Source organism: Xenopus laevis, chromosome 2S (genome assembly GCF_017654675.1).
Source record: "Xenopus laevis strain J_2021 chromosome 2S, Xenopus_laevis_v10.1, whole genome shotgun sequence".
NCBI lineage: Eukaryota > Metazoa > Chordata > Amphibia > Anura > Pipidae > Xenopus > Xenopus laevis.
This window is the reverse complement of record NC_054374.1, coordinates 20,655,327-20,682,005: the sequence shown is the minus strand read 5'-3', so window position 1 is coordinate 20,682,005 and position 26,679 is coordinate 20,655,327. Positions and strand designations below refer to the sequence as shown.

Below are 26,679 nucleotides of genomic sequence, written 5' to 3'. Positions count from 1 at the left end.
AAAAAGTTGCGTAACCCAGAATGCATTCAAGTGAATGGGCATCAAAATTATTTTCATGCACTTCAATTTTTACATGGGCGACTTTTTTGTCCAAATGCATTAAAGTCAATGGGCGTCAATATAATTTTGACGCTCGACAATTTTTACACGAGCAACTTTTTCTGTCGCAGTGAATGTTTTCGATGGTGGATTTTCGCAGCAGTTTTATGAGACTATTCGCAGGTGGCGAAATGTGGAAATTTGCCGCATATCCATGTCTGGCGAATAAATTTGCCAATTGCTAATGCTGACAAAACTGTGTATTGTAAAGAACCCCATGATAAACAGCCCAGTGATACACAGCCAGAAAACTGCTGGAAAAGTATTATAATATACAAAAGCCATGAATATCTTGTAAATGATATCCTTATAAATGGTGAGTTGTGATGTCATCAGTTATAAACGGTGAGTTCTGATGTCATTTCTGTCACATGACTCACTGAAACTTGTGTTTTATAATAAATAAAGTACCCCCTGTTGCAAAATATGAGGATATTAGAAGTTACCACTTGCATGAAACTCCTCGGTAACTTATAATATGCTTATATTTTACAAGAGGGGGTACTTTATTCACTATATATACCCCAAAACAGAGCATCTTAAAGGGGTTGTTCACCTTTGAGATAACTTTTAGTATGATGTAGAGAGTGATAGTCTCAGACAATTTGCATTAGCTTTTCATTTTTTATTATCGAAGGTTTTTGAGTTATTTAGTTTTTTATCCAGCAGCTCTTCAATTTGCATCTTAAGCAATCTGGTAACTAGGGTCCAAATTACCCTAGCAACCACGCATTGATTTGAATAAGAGACTGGAATATGAATAGGAGAGAGAGGCCTGAATAGCAGGATCAGTAATAAAAAGTAACAATAACAATACATTTGTAGCCTTACAGAGCATTTGGTTTTTTTTAGAAGGGAGTCAGCGAGGCACATTAGAAGAAAAAGGCAAATAACTATAAAACTATAAAAAAAAATACATAATGAAAACAAATTGAAAAGTTGCTTAGAATTGGCCATTCTATAACATAATAAAAGTTTCCTTAAGGGCAGGGGCACATGGGCAGATTTGGGGAGATTTAGACGCCTGGCGACTAATCGCCTCTTCTGTGGTGCGACAATCTCCCGAACTGCCTTCCCCCTGCTATAATGAGAAAACGCCTGCGCCAATGCACTCGTGGGACTTCGATTTCCGAAGTCGCGCGGTTTCCTTGTGAGGCAACTTTGGGCGACTTGGAAATCGAAGCGCCGAGAGTTCCATTGTGCTGGCGTTTTCTCATGGCGGAAGGCAGTTCGGGGAGATTGTCGCCCCGCAGAAGAGCCGATTAGTCGCCAGGCGACTAAATCTCCCTGAATCTGCCCGTGTGCCCCTGCCCTTAAGATGAACCACCCCTTTAAAGAACCCACTGGGATAGAGGCTGGGGTAATGGAAGGGCATTATTAACCCCTACACAAGGAGGTTCTTTGGGACAGTGAAGAGAAGATGGGGGTAGGGGTTAATAGTGATCTGACACTTGGCCCAGTAGGATGTTTATTATTTGGATCTGTGCCCAGTTTTTAGAGATTTGCCCCCAGTCATTTGCTGTAGGGATTCTGGTGCCCTGATCATGGGGTGTAACTACAGAGGAAGCAGACCCTGTGGCTGCAGGGGGGGCCCAAGATGTATAAGGGTCCTAAGTCATATACAATTGTGATGGTAAAACAGGTCAAACTTCAGACATTTTTGGGGCCGGAAAAATAATTGACTGTAGGGCCCAGTAATATTTAGTTAAGCCACTGGCCCTGACGTTTGTGTTGCGCTGTTGTTTTGGGACTAGGGATACATGGGCTGCCCAGGCACTTTAGATTAGTTGACAGTTGCCGGCTGACAGTCAGGTACCATGATCATCACTGGCCGCCAGTCCATTCCCCAGCAGCGCTCCCACATCCAGTAGCTGGAGGCGACCCATTAGCCGGCTGCTCCTGTGACCTGAGCCGCGCCCTGCTTCAGCCCCGGAAAGCGACCTGATTGGCCGTCTCTTTCCATATGCAAATGAGGCTGGGGGAATGACATTCCTCCGGACTCTTTTACAGTAAAAGGCAATTGATTTCTAGGCAGCGTCTCATTCCCAGAGCCAGAGAGGAAACAAGAGCGCTGAGCCGGGGGATTCAGTCTTCTGCCCAACTGTCAGTTTCTGCGTTAGCGAGTCAGGAGTCACAAGTTGCAGCAGGAGTGGCAGCGAGGAGCAGGAAGAGTTATACTGAGCACATACCTGTCTATGTGAGTCACCTGCCTGATGTGACTGCCTCTGTGGCTGCCCACAATACAAAACAACCACAGGAAGAGCCACAAAGAATCCACCAGAGATGGAGCAGCCCATGTGACATGCCAAGGAGAGGGGGGGATGCTGCTTGGCACCCAGTCCTGCATACAGAGCACCCACTAGATTACAGACTATTCATAGGGCACGTGGAGCAGTTGTTGAAGCCAATGTCTGATTATTGGAGATAAAATTCCCAGCAGCTGCCATTTAACCCCTTACCCAGGAGTTGAGCAAAGTTCCTTTAAGGCACCAATATCCAGTGCCGGGCCGCCTGGTGCTGTCTAGACTACCCTTTTGCTTGGGTCAAACTGCTGAAACTTTGGAGAAGTTCACTGGGGAGAGAGTAAATGGGTGCAGACGTTTTATCCATTGAATTATGTGAGTGATCACTGACTCCTGAGTATGATCACTGTCTCCTTAGCCTGATCACTGTCTCTAGAAAGTACCATTGACTCGTGAGTGTAACGATTGATTCCTGGGAGCGATCACTGCCTCCGCTGCTCTTGCGACTCTTCATTTTTAAAGTGATTTACTCACCAGGCTTGTTGTGATGCGTATCCCCGTAGATACCAGCACCAGCCGCCGCTTCACGCCGCCCTCCGCCACTCTGAGTCCGGGGAAGATGAGCGAGCCGATAGCGCTAAATGTCGCGGACAGCAGCGCCGCCCTGGTGGGCAAACTGAGAAGCACAGACCGGAATATGGTGGATGTACTGTCCGATCATCCGGGAGAACTGGTGCGCACAGACAGCCCCAACTTTCTCTGCTCGGTGCTTCCCACACACTGGAGGTGCAACAAGACCTTGCCCATCGCTTTCAAGGTAAGATCTTGCCAATGTTTAATTAATATTATCCCTGTCCCCAAGAGCTTGCTATCTAAAAAAAAAAAAAAACAGGGAAGGAAGGGGAGCTTTAGGAGTGTGGGTTGGGTTAGGAGTAAGCGTGGCACTGTGACTGTATAATTCAATTATAATAGTTGTGATTTTAATGGCGTTATTATGTTTAATTATTATTATCCCAGTCCCCAAGAGCTTGCAATCTAAAAAAAAAAAAACAGGGAAGGAAGGGGAGCTGTAGGAGTGTGGGTTGGCTAAGGATTAAGCGTGGCACTGTATAATTCAATTATAATAGTTGTGATTTTAATGGCGTTATTATTATTCTCATTATAATGAAGCTGTTGTGCCATAGTGCCAGCCAAAACAAATGCCAGCGCCAGTGATACTGGGAGTTTGTAGTCTGTTATGTATGTGCCCTCCAGCTGTTGTTAAAATACATATCCCAGCATCTCCCAACAGCTAAAGGTGACTCTGCAATTCAGAAGGACCAGGTGGGTCCCCATAATGAACAAGGTCAGTGTCAGACTGGGACACAAGGGGCCCATGACTAAGTGACCTGAGTAGGTGCGAAACGCGCAGGGTGGATAGAAACGCAAATCACACATTTTTAACTTTGTACAATTAAAATATAAATTTTTTAACTAATTTTGTCTGGTCCTGTGGATCCATCTGGTTGGACTTGCTTCTTCTTTATACCTACATCAGGGGCCCACCCAAAAAACTTAGACCAGGGGCCCACTCTCAGTACTACTATTTGTTCTCTCCTCATTCCTAGCCTCTTTTATTTACATACTATAGTACTATAATCTATTATTCCATCTATTTAGCCTCTTTGTTCTCAATGAAATAGAGAATGGCCATGAAATAGGCCAAATGTTTAACAGCATGAGGGGCCACTGAGACCAACAGGAGTTTTCCTGGTATCCTGGTGGGCTAGTCCGACACTGAACAATGCGATGCCCTTAGTAATATTTTCTACAAAGCAGATTTGTTTACTAACAACAGCTCCAGCAAGGGGTGCTGGGAGTTGTAGTAGCTGAGGCAAGCTCATTGCATGTGAGTCTGGCATCTGGGGAACAATGGCGCGTTTAGTGCCCACAGATAGAAACATGGTTGAAATGCTTAGCACAGCCATATATTAGCATTTATTAGCACTAGTGTTTACCCATTGGATGAGTGAGGCAAAACATGGGGGAAATGTGGCTTTCCAGATGCTGCCGAACGTCATCTCTTAAAGGGGGATGGAATTTTATTCCCCCAAAACACCATAATTTGGGTGCTGCAGAAGTCTAAATCCAACTTAGTAGCGATAAAAAGCATTGCAGCAGACTATAGAGAAATATGGGTAACATCCTAAAAATGCTCCATAGTGACTGTGTCCTGGAATTTCAGGGAGCTGTAACCCCTCAAACAGGGAACATTATTTTAAATCTCTCAAAACATTAGTCACAGCCAAAATACAGGGCCTATGGGTTTTATTCTTATAATTGCATGAGCTGTAATAATATAAATGTATCTATTGTTTGTGCACACATGTAAACATGCACATCATGTCCTGTTCTACTAACAAGGACCAGACACCTCTATGAATAAGATGTGGCTCATCAGGCTCTATTTGGAAATGTTGCTAGAGCTAATACAAAACTTTTTTTTTTTTTTCAACTTGTCTCCCAAAAACCTAAACTGCACCCGAGGCTCAGTCTGCACCTTTGAACGTTTCCAGTAAGGAATATATTCCTGTAAAATAATTCACTCACTAGATCTGACTCACTGTCCTGAAATGTGTCTGGCTGAGTCTTTCAAAGGGGACTGCGAATTTATAGAGCTGCTGTCTCCTTTATTGACAGATACAGAGAGCTAAACTCACTGGCCCGACGGCATGGGAACCCTCATATACATAAGAACAGTATGTTTTATATACAGATCCCCCTTTACATATTATTATGTATATTAGTATGTACATAGCCTGAATATACTGTATACTTCTAAAATATGGGGAAAGCATTCTAAACAGCAGCTGTTTTACTGAAATTCTGCTAATATCCCCAGATAATAAAGGGAAACTCCACTGTCCCAGGTTTACTATATATATCTATCTATATATATATATATATATATATATATATATATATATATATATATATATAGATATAGATATAGATATATATAGATATATATAGATATATATAGTTATTCAGTGAAATAAACATTATACAAATGGAGTATATTAAACGGGGATATACCTCTCATGCTGACAATAATAATGCTAAATTTATAACAATGTGTTATCTCTAGCAACATTCTATAGCAATCAGCTCATCTGCTGATAAATAACTTGCAGTTATTTGCTGTAGCATGGATACACTGTGTAATTCAATAGCCTGGGAAAATAAATAGCTCCCCGGTAATAAAGAATTAATCTAAAACTAAAATACAATTTTGCCCAACGTTTTCTATAGAATTTAGTTCCCGTTTCACATATAGAAAGTCACATGTTAATATTATTCGAAAAAGGTATCTATCATGTAACATTGATCTATTATTCCTGTAAATTATATATTTATCATATATCTATTGTTTATGATTTAAGTACGCCAATCTACTTTTATTTTATTAGAATAATCACAAAACATAGATTATTTCTAATAGTTTTTGCTAAAATCTGCTCACTGCACAAAGTATAAAATCTTATTATAAAGTATACCCTATTTCCATTAAATGTTTTCCATTAAAAATTATATGTTTAATGCCATTTATAGGAAGGCAGTTAACACACACACACACACACAAACACACATATATAGATAGATAGATAGATAGATAGATAGATAGATAGATAGATAGATAGATAGATAAAATAAAATATTTCAGATTATTATAAATCAGATGTGATATAATTCAACTAAATGTGCACCTGACAAAAATATTGTATAGGTATGGGATCCATTATCCAGAAAGTCATTATTCAGAAAGCACCGAATTTACAGAGTACATGAGACACAGAAATACGGAGGTCACTGCCCTGTAGAGCTTACAGTCTAATTAAAGCACATTGGGTTATCTCAACCCACAGTTTAAATTTCAATAGCATATATACAGTATATTAAAGGGGAAACAAGTTGTTTTTAACTGAGAAAGTGGTTGACTTTTTTTTGGAAATGGGTCATGCTTTCAAATAACATTTTGTGTCCATAGCCCGATACTTAACGTAATCCATTCCAGCCCTGTCTAACTGTATGTGCCCCGTGGAACTAAGATATATTTAACCCAGCCTATTGGGTTTATTTAATATTTGAATGATTTTCTAGTGGACTTAAGTTATAAAGATCCAAATTAAGGAAAGATCCGTTATCTGGAAAACCTCATGTGCCGAGCATTCTAGATAACATGTTCCATACCTGTACTTACCACACCTCTGCGCGATGAACCCCTATTTCTAAAATGTGTTGTTTTATTAATACGGTTATGGGACCTTTTATCTGGAATGCTTTGGAATTGGGGTTTTCAAGATAGGGGGGGTCTATCTGCAAAGTGGAGAATCGTGCCTTAAGGCTACTAAAAAAAATTACAAAATTAAAAGAATATTTTGCCAGCGATGTGGCTATCTGCAACTTTGTTATTCTTCAAGGTGCCACCTTATTATTACAGAGATAAAGCAGAACAGTAATTAATTGAGAATTATTTGTTTAAATGTGGATAATAGATCCCATACCTTGAATAATACAATGAAATATACATTAATGCACAAGTTGGTATGAATATTCTTTTCAAATGTCTCTATAGATATTCAAGCAAATCTATTATCACACTAATATCTCCTAATAAAGGACAGGTGTTCAAAGGGTTAAAGTCTTATCACCTCCATAGCCGACATTCAGCTCTTGATGATAAAAAGACAACCAACCCCCTCCAAAAACATAGTATATAAACATATGAAACCCTTATTTGCAGTCAGAAATGCTGAATAGTACAGCAACTCCGGATGGTATTTATCAGACTGCATAACTATGAGAATCTGCAGGGATTTAACCCCAAAACCCAGCTCCGTGTTGCAGAGAATATACAGTAGCCTTGATAGATGTTGTGTCATAAACTAGGTAGTCAACACATTCCAGTATTATGCCCTTAATGTTGGCTTCAGTTTGAAATGACATTTCTTGTCTGTTTCCCCTGTATTTGTTTAGATTGCAAGCTCTTTGGAAATGGGACGCTTCCTCTTAAATGTTCTCTTTTAATGGTTTCTTTTAACATGGATATAGTTCATAACTGTGTAGGCATATTCGTGATAAATGCTATGGACACTGGCAGCTGATAAAACTTTAACTCTGATACAGCAGCAGATTAAAGGATGAAAGTTTTGCAGCAAATATTTAAGTCCATGTGTTTATAAATCCAATTAAAAAACAACATTTCCTTTATCCCATCTCTCTCTCTCTTTAACCCCTTTTCCTCCCATTCAAGGCAGATATGGAAGGGACTGTAGAATTTACAGTTAATCTGTTAAAGCGAGACAAAACAGTGTGTATTGTGCAAGCCCCTTCATGTCGGTTTAGTCTGCACCTCGCCTGTTTGTCTGCTGAGATTATTTCAACCTTTACAAAGAAAAATGCAGTCTAAACGCATTTTAGGAGAGTTTTTTTTCATTGCTTTTTATGTCTCCATTTTTTATGTCTGTTTTTTTCTGAAAGATGAGGCATTGAGCTCAGATCTAAAATGCATATATATATATATATATATATATATATATATATATATATATATATATATATATATATATATATATATATATATATATATATATTCGGTCACAAGCAGCCGCACTCTGATCCAGAATATTTCAGTGAATGTGGGTGCAGGGTCAAGTAATATACAAAAATCTTCTGGTGGACCCGCACTCCAGTTTGTGGTAAATCAAATTGCTTTCAAATATGTCATCAGTATATTGTAATTTAGCCACAGGGTTGGAGGTTGGAGATAGCTACATGAACTTCAAGTTTGATTTCAGTATTTCTTTCTGTCTAGCTTTGTGTCCAAATGATTCTATATACTGTCTGTCTATTGCTTCTGTGCTGTGTGTGTGTGTATGTCAGTGTGTCCATTTGTGCGTGTGTGCATGGGAGACTAAAACAGACTTTGTGGCGCCCTGTTATTATTTAAACTAGGACCGTGGCTCTTCAGCTGCTGTTTAGAAGTAACTCCCAATAGCCCTTCCTGTCTTCAGCTGTCTATGGATGCTACGACTTGTACTGCAACTGGGCTGCGGGTTGGGCTAATACATAATGTAATATGCTGCCATCTTGCCCTTTTCCTTCTACACCCAGTCTGTCTGCCTACTTCAGGGCCCTACTGTGTGATAAATCCAGAACTTTCACCCACGCAAAGGCTCTATCTATTTATCTATCTGCCTGTCTGCCTGTCTATCTATCTTGCCTATCTAGCTATTAACTGTCTATCTATCTAGCTGTGTGACTGTTTGTCTGTCTATGTATCTATGTGTCCATTATCTCATTATCTATTTGTCTCCATGTCCATCTATCTATCTATCTATCTATCTATCTATCTATCTATCTATCTATCTATCTATCTCTTAGTCTATCTATTTCTCGTCTAACTGTTTATCTATCTACTCCTCTCTTGCCTAGCTATCAAGCTAACCCACTCTCTCTATTTATTTCTATAAATCTATCTATCTATCTATCTATCTATCTATCTATCTATCTATCTATCTATCTATCTATCTATCTATCTATCTATCCCCATCTCTCTCTCTATTTAGCTCATCTATCATCTACCTATGATCTATCCATCTATCTATCTATCTATCTATCTATCTATCTATCTATCTATCTATCTATCTATCTCTTCTCTATCTATCTATCTATCTATCTATCTATCTATCTATCTATCTATCTATCTATCTATCTATCTATCTCTTGTCTATCTGTCTATCCTCCTCTCTCTCTCTAGTTATCTCATCTATCATCTACTTATGATCGATCTATCTATCTTCTAACTATTCCTCTCTCTCTATTTATCTCATCTATCTATCATCTATCGATCTCTTTATCTATCACTTTTTCTTCCTTTATCAAATTGTATATCCATTGCTAAGTGTTTTATTTTATCTGTGTTACTGTATCTAAGTCATTAATTTCCTGTCTATCGCCCTAACTCTTACTGAGTAGAACAATCCCTTTTCATTGCATATAGGGTGTTTGTGGAATATTATCCCTCCCTGTTTCCAAGGCTGGCCAGTTGATTTCATAGTTATACAGACTTCTACTGCTACTGAGCTGGCAGCTGCATGAACAATGTGCAGAAATATTAACAAGCCTAAATCTCACTTGATTCTATGGGTAAAGAGTTGATGGTTAATAATGTGATATTTTTACATCTAATATCACAGGACAGGCATAGACTGGTAAAATGCAGGGATAACCTACCTCACTATTGATCCTCTTTCTTTTCTTGCCCCAGGTGGTGGCCTTGGGAGAAGTTCCAGATGGGACACTGGTGACAGTGATGGCTGGCAATGATGAGAATTACTCCGGTGAATTAAGGAATGCCACAGCAGCCATGAAAAATCAAGTGGCCCGCTTCAATGACCTGAGATTTGTTGGACGATCTGGAAGAGGTAAGGAAATATAAAGAAAAAAAAATATTCCCTGTATTTGCATGTGTTCCACCAGCCTGTCTGATGCTATTTTTTTTTTTCAACAATAATGTCTTCAATGTACAATAATATTCAGTATACATTCAGGCTGCTATAACTATTCAGGTGGTTATTTGACAGCACAAGGGGATTCTGGTATGTTCTGTTTCACTACCAGTGGTGGCATGAATTCCAAAATTGGACTGCTGGCTGCCTATGTGCCTATTCCCCTTTTCATACGCTGGTGAGGGTTGGTGGCGTGAGCAGGCTGTGTCCTTCTCTGCTGCATGGAACCTGTGGGTCAGGACTCAGTCCTGACAGGTGGGAGGCATTACTATAAGAACACTGCAGTAACTTCTGCCAAACCCCAAGGGAAGAAGACCTTGACCATCCAAACTTTCTGAAAAACAACAGAGATCAAGGTCATTCTTTAAGGGGAGCCAGATGTACCTCTCTGATACATACCTCTCTGATCAAAACCTTATATCTACAGAAGATTAACACTGCAAGCAGGAATAGTAGCAAGAGAGATCTCTCCTTCATGCTTGCCAATGTTGTTTTGGTATTAATAAGCTAATGAAATGACCTGCTTTCTTATCTATGCAAAGGTCTAAGGGTAATTTTATTCAGAGAGTTAGTAACAACCTATTTAAGCCATTGTGCAATTGGACGTTGTTTAGTAAATATAGAAAATTAGATGGTGCCTATAGACCAGGGGTCCCCAAACTTTTTTTTTACCCGTGAGCCACATTCAAATGTAAAAAGAGTTGGGGAGCAACACAAGCATGAAAAAGTCCCTTGGGGTGCCAAATAAGGGCTGTGATTGGCTATTCAATAGCTCCTATGTGGACTGGCAACCTACAGGAGGCTCTGCTTGGCACTATAATTTATGCAATTAAAACTTGCTACCAATCCTGGAATTCAAAAATAAGCATCTGGTTTAAGGACACTGAGAGCAACATCCAAGAGGTTGGAGAGCAACATGTTGCTCACAAGCTACTGGTTTGGGATCACTGCTATAGATGGTGCTACTATAGACACCAGCTCTCCCTACTATACCTGCTATCCCACAGTCACACTCCCTTCCCAGAGACTATTATCCACTGTTACTATAGGCACCATCTCTCCCTACTATACCTGCTATCCCACAGTCACACTCCCTTCCCAGAGACTATTATCAACTGTTACTATAGGCACGATCTCTCCCTACTATACCTGCTATCCCACAGTCACACTCCCTTCCCAGAGACTATTATCCCACTGTTACTATAGGCACCATCTCTCCCTACTATACCTGCTATCCCACAGACACAGTCCCTTCCCAGAGATTATTATCCCACTGTTACTATAGGCACCATCTCTCCCTACTATACCTGTTATCCCACAGTGACAGTCCCCTCCCAGAGATTAATATACTTACTGTTACTATAGACACCATCTCCCCCTACCATACCTGCTATCCCACAGTCACACTCCCTTCCTAGAGGCTATTAAATTGAGACTTGCTGTAACCCTATTTTAGTATGTGTTTTGCACTGAGCACTGAGCACCTGACGTTTTGAAAGCTGGTTTAATATAAAGCCAAACAAATATATAATAGGTATGCTAGTACCAGTACAAATGTTGACTGAGGTTGTTGTTGTTTGGTTAAAAATGTATTCAGTCAGATCACATCTGTACATCTGCAACAAAAGTATGCACCACATTTTTTTCAAACAGTTCTAGCTGCTGAATGATTAAACAATATTCATTTTATTGTATTACACAAGTACACTTAATCGGGAAATTTACTCTATTACATAATTCTGTTTATTTATATAATTTTCGAGCTGAGGTTCCCAACTTCTGCTTCGCACGCTAGGAGGGTGTAGAGTATAGGGATCATTCTAAAGGGCCAGTTGAGTTGATGTTTGCTACCCTACATATTCTTAATACTGTTGTTCCCAAGTAGGGCTTAACCCATGAAGTCTAAAAACTTCATTCCTCCTCTTTATACTTAACTAGCAGTGGGAGCTGCCATATAGCAGCACTCTCCGTAGCCTCCTTAACTTTTAAATACCAGCACCATCTAGTGGTCCTGTCTAATTAGTGTTCTGATAATGAAATCTTTGGAGAAAGAGCAGCCTTTCTAATGCAGACCTCATCTATTGAATATCATAGTCAGCCATTGCAGAAAACTATACTACTTGTTTAATAAGCCTATGGGTAGGAGTTTTATGGGATGGTCAGTAAATTCTTTGTCCGCTAAAATAAAAATCCACCCTGCAATGTAAAAATAAAGCAAAGAGCTTGTGCATCACTGTTTGCCTTCAATATTCCCCTATGCACCATTCCATTGAATATTCTACATCCGGGATTAAAACACTGGTCAGCTGCTCAGCTCACAGAATGAAAGCAAACTGAGTATTTTATACTGTATATGAAATGCATTGGATTCCAGTATTCCACAGATTCATTAAAAAATGACAGCTCTAGAGGTGAAATCTGATATAGTTTAATATAATACAGACATTCATTTTGCCACAGGTCACACTTTTCTGTTGTGTATTTAAACACTGTGCCTTCAGTAGGAAGTACTGGGGGTGGCTCCGGCAGTCCCAAAATGACTGGAAGAGGAATACCAAAAAGATATGGGAATTTTCTGCTATACATGAGAAACCCACTCTGCGCACACATTTCTGAATACAGTAGGGAGGCAAATAGTGTATTACAAGAAACTAATGTGTTAAAGAGGTGTGTTCCAGCTTTAACCCTTTCCGTGCTGGCCAGAAAATGTGCACTGTGTGTTGGAACCTGGAAACATAAAGTCAACAGTGGAGACAATCAAGTCCCTGAGTGTCAGTGCTGTGGAATTTTGAAGCTGCAGCACTGAAGGGGTTAAATGAGCCATTGGTCCATTAAAGCTGCAAGTGGCAACTGGTGCCTCATATCTTGACTATATGTTAATTGTGTTGGGAAATGTCATACAGCAGCAGCAGCAAGTATTGTGCAATGGATAGTGTTGAAAAAAGGACATACCGGTATATTATTATTATTTTTAATTGTATAGCTATTAGCCACCTTTTGTTTCTAGTCACATGGAGATTATATGTAATTTTACCAGGAGGTGTCTTGCAGGGTCAATATATTATATATTATTGCTCATTATCTATTACAACACATATATTTGTTTAGCAGCAGGCAGTCATTTTTCTTTGCATATCAGTGAATGGGACGATTGCATTTCTCCTTTAGTATGGGAATGACAGGGCTGTTCATACCGAACCAAGTCTGTGTTATTTTTGTGATGCTTCCTCTTTCAATATATTGAGAGGAAGATACACCTAAATACCTATTCTTGAGAACTGTGTGCTGTAAATGATCAAACAAAGAAATTAGGCTTTCATTATTTCTCTGGAAAGCAACAGGCAAAGGCAAACAGTGCACTTCTCACAAACACAAAAGACAAAAACTAATCTCAGGCGGAAGATTGCATGTGGGTGTTATCAGAATTATTATGCCTGAAATCAGTGAGATTGTGGGGGTAATTTATTAAGGCATGATTTTTTCACGGTGTCTGTGAAAATGTTGCTGTAAAAAGAGATTTTGCGATTTATTATGGCCCAAATCTGTTCCAAGTCCAAATCCGAGAATATGTCATCTAAAACTTGCAGAATTCATGCAAAAGTCAATGACAGATGTCCCTTTAACCATTTGAAGATGTTTTAACCCTCACAAAATGTTTGGAGTTTTCGGGGTTTGACACTGGCGTGGTTTTTGGGCGTCAAACACATAGTAACATAGTGACTTTCCAAAAAAGTTTTCGTTTTTCCAAATCCGTTTTTTTTAGTTTTTTTAAATAAGTGAAAATTGTGTATTCTAGTTTGGTTGAATTGTTTTTTATTTTAAAAATCAGAAAAATTTGTATTTTGATAAATAATCCCCTGCGTGTAGCCTGTTGGGTTTTTAAGTTATGGAAATCCAAATTACAGAAAGATTCTTTATCTGGAAAACCCCAGGTCCTAAGCATTCTGGATAATAAGTCCCACCCCTGTACCATATTGTCAGGCCAGGAGTTGTGGTGAGGCCACAAAAGCCTGGGCCTAGGGATGCAAGATTTTAGGGACAGCATGGCATACAGCCGCATTCTGAGGAGCAATGGGGATATGCTGCTCCCCAGTGCTCCGGTGTATGTGCTCGTGAGGAGGGCATTAAGGCTGATGTTAGGTGCTAGAGATGCCCAAAAGGTAGAGATCAGGATCTACCAGTAGACCTTTAGCTGGTGAGCAGTAGATCTCAAGACACTGTCTAAATTACCCTTCTGTTTTATTATTTTCATTTAGATATTTATAACATTACGTTACATAAGAAATAGTTGTTTGTTAAATATAGCAATATACATTTTCTTATAAATCAATATTTAAGTAATATTTTCAATGGAACAGAATGGTAACAATGCTTTTATGGATGTAGATTATAATGGGACAACATCACTAAAAGTAGACCTCACATCAGTAAAGTATGGGCACTCCTGGGGCGTCCTGCAAGGAAATCCAAGCCTCCATATTGTAGTTTATTATTGTTTTTACTACCACCAGAAATGTAGAGGATTGTGGGTTATACATTGTGGGTAGGGGGTGCTAGTAAGTCACATTATGGCTCTGTCTGGGAAGTTAATATTGTGAATATCCTGTAAATTATATCTTGGTGCTTAGTCATCAGCTATAATTGGTGTTTAGTAATGTCATTTCTGTCACATGACTCACTGAAACTTATATATTAAAATGAACAATGTACCCCCTTATAATATTGTTACATTTTACAATAGAAAGTACCTTATTCACTATATACCTTCTGGTACCCAAGGAGTTACTGGTTATTATTTAATGGCCCGTTGCTCTTTCAAAGTCTGAGCTAGTGACTAAGGCATTCTGATGTTTACCTGGACAATACAGTGCTGTTTTGCTAAGGTGTATGCTGTTTGTCTTTCAGTGCATGAATTGCAATGTTCTGTTACCGTGTTTGCTCAAAACCTGAGCTATGTCTCCTGCGCCTGCCATACTCATAGGATTCAGTGTTAAAACACAGAGAGACTGTTTGACTTTTGTCTTTTTTATGTTGTTTATAACTTTTGGGGGAAAAAACAGGATCAAGAGGAGAGTTTTTATGGTATACCTCCCAACTGTCCCTTTTTCGGAGGGACAGTCCCTCTTTTGACAGCTCAACCCGCAGTCCCTGATTTGTACTGGAAAGTCCCTCTTTTCTCTGCACTGAACAGCCAGAAAAAGAAACAAAGTTTCTCACTTAATTGGCTTTTAGCAGAGAGCCCAGAACAGCTAACAGGTGCAAATAAGATACTTTGTAACAATTTTGAGACACAAAAACACAGTTTAGATAAGGAGAAATATTTTCAAACTTTCATAACCTGCCAAATTTTGTAAAACAAACATGGTAATTAGGGGGTGTGGCCACAGAAAGGGGTGTGGTAAAAAAATTGCTGCGCTACATGCGGAAAAAATTTTTTGTCCCTCTTTTTACTTCCAAAATGTTGGGAGGTATGGTGATTGTGCCCAAGGTTTCAGGAGTTGGACTAAATTTTCTGTTTGGCTGAATTCCACTGATAGGTATCAAAAATCGTTTTGGCAGCTTGTTATGGTGAAATCAGGTCCATTTGATACATTATGCATTGTCTTCACTTAAAGACTGAGGCAGGGAGAGATTGCATGTGAAGGACTCAGGGCCGGATTTACATAGCAGATGCCGTTCTTCTCCCCCATCCCCTCCCCTTCCTTTGTGCTCATGCGCACATTTTCAGCATCCAGTCCGGTGTAGGGTTGCCACCTGTCCAGTTTTGACCCGGACAGCCTGGTATTTTGAAGGGCTGCCCGGGTCAAAACTTGCTGCCGGTTTTCCAAATAAGGAAAACCGGGCAGGATTCCCCATGATTAACACGGCAATCGGCCAATCGCCGATCTCAACATCACAGCCCCTCCCCTCAACATCATAGCACCGCCCCCTGCCTGGTCTCCACCGGGGGAAAAGGTGGCAACTGGAAATTATTCCTCAGTGATCCACCAATGAATTTCGTTAGTCAGACTCTTCAACAGACACATGGAGTAGCCATCTCCAAATAAAATCATATATAATAATATAAAATCTGGAGAGTCTTTGAAAGTATGTCGTTTTATTATCGCACTACATGTTTTGGACACAACTGGTCCTTCCTCAAGCACCAGAGAAAAGGTGGCAACTCTAGTCCGGTGTACTGGGGATTGGTGCACAAGAAATTTTAAAAATGATTGTATTTCCTGTGAATCGATAGTGCTTCGAATCAATGCGGGTGTTGTTGGGAGGCCTGCCGCCCCCTAAAATTCTGCCACCTTAGGCCCGGGCCTTTCTGGCCTTTCCACAAATCTGGGCCTGGTAGGACCAAGATAAATAAACTTCCTGTCAAACAAACAGGAAGTCAAATGCAGTTCCTATGATACCTGTGCTCTGTGGCTTCTGTGGTTCTACCCTGCGCCATGTCCCTCTTTCCAGAGTTCATAGTTATTTTGTACATGCATTTTCCTTTCTGGAATGGTGAGGTTTACTTTACAATGACATTTACAGCAGCCATATTGGATTTAGGGTGATGTGACACACACTGGGATGTTCCCATCATCCTTTGGGGATGAGTCAGGTAACACTAAGGACCCACTTAATTTACTGATATTTTTTATCTTTTTTTTAATTCCCGCAGGAAGTTTACTGACTAAAATTGTTTTTCTATTGAAAAATCAAAGTTTGGGATGATTTTTTTTCCATTATCTTCAAACGCAACCTATTTACATAATAATTTTTAATAATAGTTTAATTTTTCGTAAGCAGTTTAGTGTATTTTTCTAGGGATGCACCGAATCCAGGATTCGGTTCAGAATTCGGCCAGGATTCGGCCTTTTTCAGCAGGATTCGGATTCGGCCGAATCCTTCTGTCCGGCTGTACTGAATCTGAATCCTAATTTGCATATGCAAATTAGGGGTGGGGAGAGAAATCACGTGACTTTTTGTCACAAAACATGGAAGTAAAAAATGTTTTTGCCTTCCCACCCCTAATTTGCAAATGCAAATTAGGATTCAGATTCGGTATTCGGCTGAATCCTTCATGAAGGATTCGGGGGTTCGGCCGAATCCCAAATAGTCAATTCAGTGCATGCCTAATTTTGCATATGCAAATTAGGATTTAGATTCGGTATTCGGCCGAATCCTTCCTGAAGGATTGGGGGGTTCGGCCGAATCCAAAATAGTCAATTCAGTGCATCCCTAATTTTTTCACATGAAAAAGGGAGATGAGGGCCCCCTTGAAATGTCGTACATGCCTTGCCCTAATGGCCCTTATGTGGTATATCTTAAATTAAAGGCTGGAATGCTGTCTGGTTTGTTTGTATTTCAGTGACTGTAACTGACACAAGAGACTGTCACATTCTGCACTTTGTGGTGTGACCATGTGGTAGAAATAGGGAAGGCAGAGATTACCGCAAACCAGCACGATAGTCTATGAGGGTTTGTTTACTCTACGCAGTGTTTGTCATTTAATCACGCTGGCTCCCTACCCGTGTTGCATGAGCACTGGCAAATTATAACCACTCATTTGAATAGGAAGGGTATTTTTTCCCTATTTTGTAAGCCACAGATGTGGCCAGTGAAACCGCTAATTGAAGTTTCAGTTTGTATTATTTGTTCTACGGTTTCTCAGTCACTGGAACCTGAGGCACATTGTAAATAATTACAGTCCTCACTCTCCTCTCAGCACTGTGGCTGGGAGTGTGAGGGCAAAATGGCTTATGATTAAAGGACCACTGTACCTTTATTTCTTTTTGATCTCAGGTGACAATGTAACTCATTCAATATGGTGGAGCATATTCCCTTGTGCCATAGGCTAGCCTTGCCTAAACTCCCATCATCTCAATTTGGCAGGTTGCAACCTTATTCATCATCTTCACTATAACCCTATAACTTCTACAGTATACAATTATACCAGCATTGCTATGTTCCCATATTAAGCATAATTCTGCAGGAGCAGCCCTCTAAGTTTGCTACTAGCTTACACAGAGGTATACCATATTCACACCTCCCAACGGTCCAGGACCCTGCAGGACAGCCCCAGCGCCGGATTCCACTTTTGGGCGCCCCTAGGCCGCGCGGTCCGACCAGGCGGCCGCGCGGTCCTAGCGCCTGCCTTCCCAGCGCGCCGGCGAAAAAACGCCGGCGCAGCTGGTGCATTTGAACGGCGGCTGGGCGGCATGCCGCCCCTATTTCTTTGCCGCCCTAGGCCCGGGCCTATGCGGCCTTGCCGCAAATCCGGGCCTGGACAGCCCCGATTTTGACAGCTCCGCTTCAGACTTTCATAACCTGCCAAATTTAGTAAAAGGAACATAATTGGGGGTGTGGCCGCAAAAATGGGCGTGGTCAACAAATTCCGATGTACTTGTGCAGCAACTCTTTTTGTCACTCTTTCTATTTCCAAAATGAAAATGTTGGGAGGTATGCATATAGTTAAAGGAGAACTAAACCCCCTTTGCAAATAAAAACCCCATAGTCCCCCCTCCCTGCTCCCCCCGCACAGGTGTTCACACAAGTTAATTGCCCATAGCTGGTAATTGACCCTCATTGCAGAGTCAGTGCAGCGGAGCTCACAGGCGTCATCTTGCAGCGATTCGCTAATCTTCGGGTCCCTTATGCAATTTCCGTGGCTTGGAGAATAGTGGGTAGTGGTTTTTATTAGCAAGGGGGTTTAGTTCTCCTTTAAAAAAGTATTTGCAGTTGAACAAATGTCATAAATATTTTTGAAGAGGAAGTGAGAACAAGGTCATTTTTTAAATTTGTATAAAGAGGTGACATTGCGAAATCTGGTGATATTTTCAAACGTTTTAAAAGTTTATACTTTAAAGCAGTGGTCCCCAACCAGTAGTTTGTGAGCAATATGTTGCTCTCAAACCCCTTGGATGTTGCTCCCAGTGGCCTCAAAGCAGGTGCTTATTTTTTAATTTTGGGCTTGGGGCAAGTTTTGGTTGTATAAAAACCAAGTGTACTGCCAAACAGAGCATCAATGTAGGTTGACAATCCACATAGGGGCTACTAAATGGCCAATCACAGCACATATTTAGCACCCCGAGAACATTTTTCATGCTAGTGTTGCCCCCCAACTCCTTTTACTTCTGAATGTTGCTCACGGTTTCAAAAGGTTGGGGATCCCTGCTTTAAAGAAAACATATGAGCAACGTTTTAAACCTTTTAGAGTGGTAGATAGAGTGTTATCCAGTGTTTATTCAGATATATGGCAGCTGACATTTTCATTATATTAATATGTATAGTCTCGGCTACAGATTCTAATGCTCAATTCCTTTCATTGGTATGAAAAATGGGAACTGTACATTTTTGTACTTACAGGAAAACAATAATTGAAGACCTATTTTTTAGGTTTAGTCCCCCTTTCAAATGACTCATCCCTTTCTATTGTCTGAGCTACGGCTAATGTTGAGAGCTCCTGTGGCAGATTTTCACAGACTGAACATGGGGCTATTTGCACCGTGTCAGTTATTTTAACAAATAACATAAGTCGTGCAGGCTGTTCCTGCAGGACTGGGGTGAAAGGACTCGATTCTCTTGGCTTATTCATGTTAAATCTTCACTTTGAAGTTCACGTCTAAAAAAAGCAAACTTCCCTGCTGTTTTATTAATACCAGGTCAGTTGCAGACGGCGTAACCCTGCTGGGAAATGGAGCGCAATGGAGGTGTGCGCTTTGCATAGTGCTAGACTGCTGGGGGAAGAGTAGCGACAAAGCTGGAGCTGGATCATCTCCAGAGCTACAACCGTTCATATCAAGTTCAATACTCGACTGGCAGAACCTGCTTGTCTTGCTCTCAGACCTTGCACTGAGACTTAACCTGTTCTGCACTTGCAGAATTTTTTGTGTCCTAAAAATATATACTGTCTTTTTAAAGTGGGGGGAAAATGGACAGTATTACCCAGTATACTCTATCAGCAGATGGACTAATCACAGTGGGTTAGTCAAACCTGAAAATAATAAATAGAAGTTACAGCTGCACTCAAAATGGGGATTATCTCCAACAGAGACCTTGCTTAAGGGTTTTATTGGCTAATAACTTGGTTGACAATTTGGTTTACCCACTTTGGAATTTAGTTAAAGGGATCCTGTCATCGGAAAACATTTTCAAAACGCATCAGTTAATAGTGCTACTCCAGCAGAATTCTGCACTGAAATCCATTTCTCAAAAGAGCAAACAGATTTTTTTATATTCAATTTTGAAATTTGACATGGGGCTAGACATTTTGCCAATTTCCTAGCTGCCCCCAGTCATGTGACTTGTGCCTGCACTTTAGGAGAGAAATGCTTTCTGGCAGGCTGCTGTTTTTCCTTCTCAATGTAACTGAATGTGTCTCAGTGGGACATGGGTTTTTACTATTGAGTGCTGTTCTTAGATCTACCAGGCAGCTGTTATCTTGTGTTAGGGAGCTGTTACCTTCCCATTGTTCTTTTGTTTGTCTGCTGGGGGGAAAACTGAGGGGGGTGATATGGCTCTAACTTGCAGTACAGCAGTAAAGAGTGATTGAAGTTTATCAGAGCACAAGTCACATGACTTGGGGCAGCTGGGAAATTGACAATATGTCTAGCCCCATGTCAGATTTCAAAATTGAATATAAAAAAATCTGTTTGCTCTTTTGAGAAATTAATTTCAGTGCAGAATTCTGCTGGAGTAGCACTATTAACTGATTCATTTTGAAAAAATGTTTTTCCCATGACAGTATCACTTTAAGGGCTCTGCCACCAATAATGACGGCATCTCCAAATTCCCCAGTGTCATAGATAAAGGGTAAGTAGAAGTGAGGGGAAAAGTACTCAGTTAAATAGCGTATATTTGCCTTTAACAGGTTTTTGCCAAGGAGTCTGAGAATGGAGTGTTCTGGATGATTATTTATGTGAGAACATGGGACAGCCAAGTCACACCGCTATTGTGCGACTTGTCACAAGATTAGGAGAGGTGCGTAGAATAGATTGCAGGATTTTACCTGAGTGTATAACAGTAACAGAGCTGGGATTTTCCATACACCAGAAACCCACATGATTGCTTATTATATTTATGGGATTCTGATTCTTTTTGTAGCACCAGCAGAGTTGTGTTTATTGAATTTTGTGCTCCAACTTGGATCACCCCAGTTATGTTGTCTGTCTCTGCCCTTAATGGGAACCTACAAATTGTTTCCCCTACCAGAGTAGGATTTTTTTAAAATAGTCCTTGCGAATGCTACACCGCCCACATCGGGAGGTAGCTCACAAGTTCTCTGTCCAAATCAAACTTCTGTTTTTTCCAAAAGATTGGGCTGAATCATTGATGTTTTGTTGATTGTTGATTCACGTTGAATTTAGTCCATGTTAGTTAAGATTTATATGGCCAAGCTTATATAGACACTCCATCCTAAACGACATATCCACAGTTGGAACACTCCAAACTGTCTCTGGGAGCAATATCAGTGCTAGAGCGCATGGGCTAAAGCACCTAGTTCCACTGAAAGCAGACCTTAAAGGAACAGTAACATTAAAAAATTAAAGTGTTTTAAAGTAATACAAATAGATAATGCAGTGTAGCACTGCACTGGTAAAACTGCTGTGTTTGCTTCAGAAACATTATTATAGTTTATATAAACAAGCTGCTTTGTAGCCATGGGGCAGCCATTCAAGCACAGGATACACAGTAGATAACAGATAAGTACTACTATAGTTTATATAAACAAGCTTCTGTATATCCATGGGGGCAGCCATTCAAGCACAGGATACACAGTAGATAACAGATACGTACTACTATAGTTTATATAAACAAGCTGCTATGTAGCCATGGGGGCAGCTATTCAAGCACAGGATACACGGTAGATAACAGATAAGTACTACTATAGTTTATATAAACAAGCTGCTGTGTAGCCATGGGGGCAGCCATTCAAGCACAGGATACACAGTAGATAACAGATAAGTACTACTATAGTTGATATAAACAAGCTGCTGTGTAGCCATGGGGGCAGCCATTCAAGCACAGGATACACAGTAGATAACAGATAAGTACTACTATAGTAGATACGCTCTGTAGAGCATAATGGTGTTTTCTGTTATCCACTATTAAACCTGTGCCAAATAGCCTGTTTTCAATTTCCGCCATTGTACACAAGCAGCTTGTTTATATGAACTATAGTAGTGTTTCTGAAGCAAACAGATCAGTTTTACCAGTGCAGGTCAACAGTACATGATAGTTTCATTATTTTAAAACACTTCCTTTAAGGCTAAGGCATACAATAAAATGAATAGTAATTCAGTGGCAACAGTCTGAGGAAGGCACTTTCCTGTTTGGGCAGACTAATGCCACGATGCACAAAGCCAGGTCCATACAGAGTGGGTTTGCTGAGATAGGAATATAAGAACATGACTGCGATGAATTGGAACCCTGACTGAGAGCCAAACCGCCTCCACCCAATATTAGCAAATACCACCAACGATGTTCCAACAACTTGTATGAACCTTCCTGGAAGAGTAGCAGCTGTTGTAATAGAAAAGAGAAGACCAGTTTATTGATCCCCTTGGTTTGGGAATGAGATGTTGGACAGACAGGTGTCCCTATAACATTTGACTATATTGTATTTATTACATGAGGTCAGAGACTCAAGCTGTGGGTCAGGAATAAAAGTCATGCCGGAAAGTCAGTGTTTAAAGACAAGTAATTGAAAAGCAATTTTGTTCATTTTCTAAATCATTTAAAAAATACGTGTTTGATTCTTTTATTCAGTGTTTATTCTTACTTAGTGTGGCTGCTAATTACTAAACTGCAACAGTTTTTCCCCTCAATCTCAGGTGTTAGGTCCATGTGACGAGGCGAGTGTATATTTGCTGTGTGCATCACGCAGCTGTACAGGTTCCATCGCTTCAAAGAGTCTTCTCTTCCTTTGTGCCGTCTCCTGCCCGCCCAGGAAACTCTTTATTCTTTCATAGCTACATTTCATTGCTTGGGGAGAAGGCAACGAAAGATGTAAAAAGCATACAAACATTTGTAGGAAACCACTGATCCTCTAATTATTCACTGATGGATGCTGCTAGTCAAGGTCAAAGTAACTTATTTTTTTTCTCTAACAGAAAATATCCGTCTTGCTTTTCCGCTTTGTGTCATTGCCAGAGGCCACATTTAAATGTGAAAGGGAAAGAAGAGACTCATGAGCAACACACAGTGTAGCAGAGCTAGAGCATTTGGTGACAATTGTTGACACTAGGCTATGACTTCAAGGGCCTCAACTCTTCCAGTGGTAATAGAAGCCATGTTCAGTGTCAGACTGGGACACCAGGGGCCCACCAAAAAACTTTAGACCAGGGGCCCACCAAAAGTTTTTAGACCAGGGGCCCACCCTCAGTACTATTTTCTTACTCTCCTCACTCAACCTCTATTCTCCTAGTCTCTGACACCTGGGCCCACCAGGAGTTTTTCTGGTATCCCGGTGGGCCAGTCCGACACTGGCCATGTTTGACTAGCTCAAGTACAGTAGGACTTGCCCCAATTAAAGACTGAGTAGGCTTGGGAGTTAACCATGGGCTGTAGCTTGGGCAGTTTACTACTCCAGGCCCCACGTGCATTTTTCCCCCAAAAGTACATACATACCTTCTATCAATTTTTTCTTCTTAACTTAATTGCTTTAATTGTTTTTTCATCATAAAATTTACTTTTACCATGGTGTAGGCCAGTGGACCCCAACCAGTGGCTTGTGAAAATGTTGCTCACCTACCCCTTGGATGTTGCTCACAGTGGCCTAAAAGCAGGTGCTTGGAGGCCAAAACCAGGTTTATGGCCAAAGAGAGGCTCCTGTAGGCACCCCTCCCAGGATCTTTTTTTCATGCTTGTGTTGCTCCCAACTTGTGTTGCTCCCAACTCTCCCAACTTACAGGCAAAAAAAAAATTGAGGACCCCTGGTGCAGACAGGGACTTGCAACTCTTGGACAACCAGGCAGCAGGTAGCAGTCAGAATGGGAGATTGGGAGATGAATAGGAGAGGGCCATCAACTTAAAAAAAAAAAAAAAAAGATCTATTTTCTGGTTGTCAGCGACCCCCATCAAGAAGTTGAAGGCTGGAAAATAGATACAAAATATACACAATAAATAATGCAGACCAATGAAAAAGTTGTTTAGATCAGGTCCATCTATTACATCCTGAAAGTTTATTTGAACACATTTCATGGAATTTTCCCTATTAGTCACCCAGGAAAGACCTTAGAAATTCTTGTTGATGGTTTATGTGCACAGGCCTTTTCACCAGGTATAGCCTATTGCCTAAGGCCAGAGTAAATACAGCTGTACTACAGAGGCTAATAGGCTGACAAACCAGGTCTAGTAAAAGACACAGTAGGCAGTAAATCAGGCATGAACTAGTCTGGGTTACTTGACCTTTAATTGCTCTCAGCATGGGTGAATGGGAGATGAGAATATACGGACTGTATCTTATTTAAAGGGACATATTCCCCCAACCAGAAAGCATGTGTTTTATATATATATATATATATATATATATATATATATATATATATATATATATATATATATATATATATATATACTGTATATTGGTGCATTTTACTAATTTATTTGTAACTGTTACAAGAGCTGTGTCTTGGTAGGTGAAATTCTATTTTAAAATCTGTGGCCTTTTTATGGAGTATGCCTTAGAAACATGCAATTCTTAACAAAAAAAGGCCCAACCCTGTGAGATGTTAAATAGAGTTCTGTGCTATTATTAACTTACTTACAAAGCGTTAAGGTTAAAAAATTGGCTGACGTCAAAGTAAATAGCAGCAGCTTGGGCCACTGTGTCAGTTTTAGGATCCAGGCACTGGGTGACTTGCCTTCTGAAATGAATGCACAGGTATGGGACCTGTTATCCAGTATACTCTGGACCTGGGGTTTTCCAGATAATGAATCTTTACATAATTAGGATCTTCGCACGTTAAGTAGAAAATTATGAAAGCATTAAATAAACCCAAAAATCTGATTTTGCTTCCAATTAAGATTGATTATATCTTAGTTTGGATGAAGTACAAGCTACTGTTTTATTATTACAGAGAAAAAGGAAATCATTTTAAAAAAAATTTGGATTATTCCATTATAATGGAGTCTATTGGAGACGGCCATTCCATAATACGGAGCTTTCTGGATAACGGCTTTCCGGATAATGAATCCCATACCTGTAGTAAGAGGGGCGTCTCTGTGATAGGTCTGTTAAACTAGCAGGCATTTGTGAACTACAGAACCCAGCACCCCCATTAGCCAAAGACTGATGATTATTCACATTATGGCAATAATGGTCATTAACTACCTGCGGAGCCTGCAGATTTCCACTCTACTTTTTCACTTTTACTTCAATAATATTAACCAACCAGCTGTTAGCTCTGATTGATTAGCTACATTAGGATGAATAAAAGCAAAAATCTGATTGGCTGCTGCGGGATAACATTGGCACCTCTTATTTAATTAGCTCCCAAACACATCTGTAATCCCAGTGAGGATCCACGAATCACTTAGATATTTATAAATAATGATAATATATTGTTTTTATAGGGAAATGTACACCTTGCAAGAGTTACACTCAATAATTACAAGTCTGTCCACTTGTCCCCTCCCCTCCCTTCTCTGTTCTGTATGAGTGACTACAATAGCTGATGTAGAGACAGGGGAAATTCACTTTTAATATGATGGAGGCAGTGATAGTTCAAAACAGTTTGCAAATGGTCATGTTTTTACTCGTCACCTTTACAGTTGGGATTTTGAACTGTTGTCTGGTTGCTCGCACAATACTCACTCTAGCAACCAAGGATTGTAATTAAAAAAAATCACCCTTCAATTGTCATGGAATTGCAACTGGCAACATAGCCATTAGGATGATGAGATTTGTAGGTTTACCATTTCTAAAAAGCTTTAGGCTAGATAGGCCTTTACCTATGAAGCTCAGCTATTTTTATTTTCCATGGAATAATATTAATAAATGAGACAAGTGAAAATGATGGAGAAGTTACTACTTAATTGTTACCTATACATAAATATATTGTGGCTATTTACCTGCTGACAGACGTATATGCTCTCCTATGAATTCCATCCTATGTAAATATTACAGGCTGTCTTATATACTTGCATATTTACATGAATAAAAATATATATATATGAGCTGTCATGTTGCTTACTGTGCCATTTATTTTTATAGTTGAAAAAATACCTATTTTTTTATACAGGTATGAGACCTGTTATCCAAAATGCTCGGGCCCGGGTAATGGATCTTTCCGTAATTGTGATCATCATACCTGAAGTCTACTGGAAAATTCATTAAGAATGAAATGAACCCAATAGGCTGGTTCTGCTTCCAATAAGGATAATTATATTTTAATTGGGATCAAGTACAAGCTACTGTTTTATTATTACATACAAAAAGGAAATAATGTTTTAAAATATGGATTATTTGGATAAAATGGAGTCTGTGGGAGATGGCCATTTTGTAATTCGAAGCTTTCTGGATAATGGATCCCATTCCTGTAGTATAATCCTTGTGTTGCTTTACTGAGTACAAAGAATCAGGCTGGCGGCAAGTAAAGTAAAGCCGCATTGTGTATGGGCCTGTAACTGGCCAAGATACTGTTTCTTTAAAAAGCATAGTTATTATCTCATATTTGTCGAATTCTTCTTAGCATTGTGCATGTATGTGTTTTCTGACGTTGCTGACGTCATTAAGGGACTTTATTTAGAGCTGTACCTCTCTGGCTCTGCTATTGAAATAGAAACGCATTATATTTATAAACAAGGCT

The 26,679-nt window shown here is 39.9% G+C and overlaps 1 protein-coding gene across 2 annotated transcripts in view; it reads left to right on the top strand.

Annotated features, from left to right (window-relative positions):
• Positions 1-26,679, top strand: part of LOC108709238 (runt-related transcription factor 1-like) — a 145,883-nt gene that overhangs the window by 75,071 nt on the left and 44,133 nt on the right. The window contains exons 2-3 of one of the 2 annotated variants that reach the window (XM_041583427.1): positions 2,906-3,159; positions 9,652-9,808. In XM_041583427.1, coding sequence (XP_041439361.1) covers positions 2,962-3,159; positions 9,652-9,808 — 355 coding nt within the window. In that variant the 5' untranslated portion in view covers positions 2,906-2,961. Of the gene's footprint in view, positions 1-1,423; positions 3,160-9,651; positions 9,809-26,679 lie in introns of those variants that run through there. The other variant, XM_018248900.2, reaches the window with a different exon arrangement.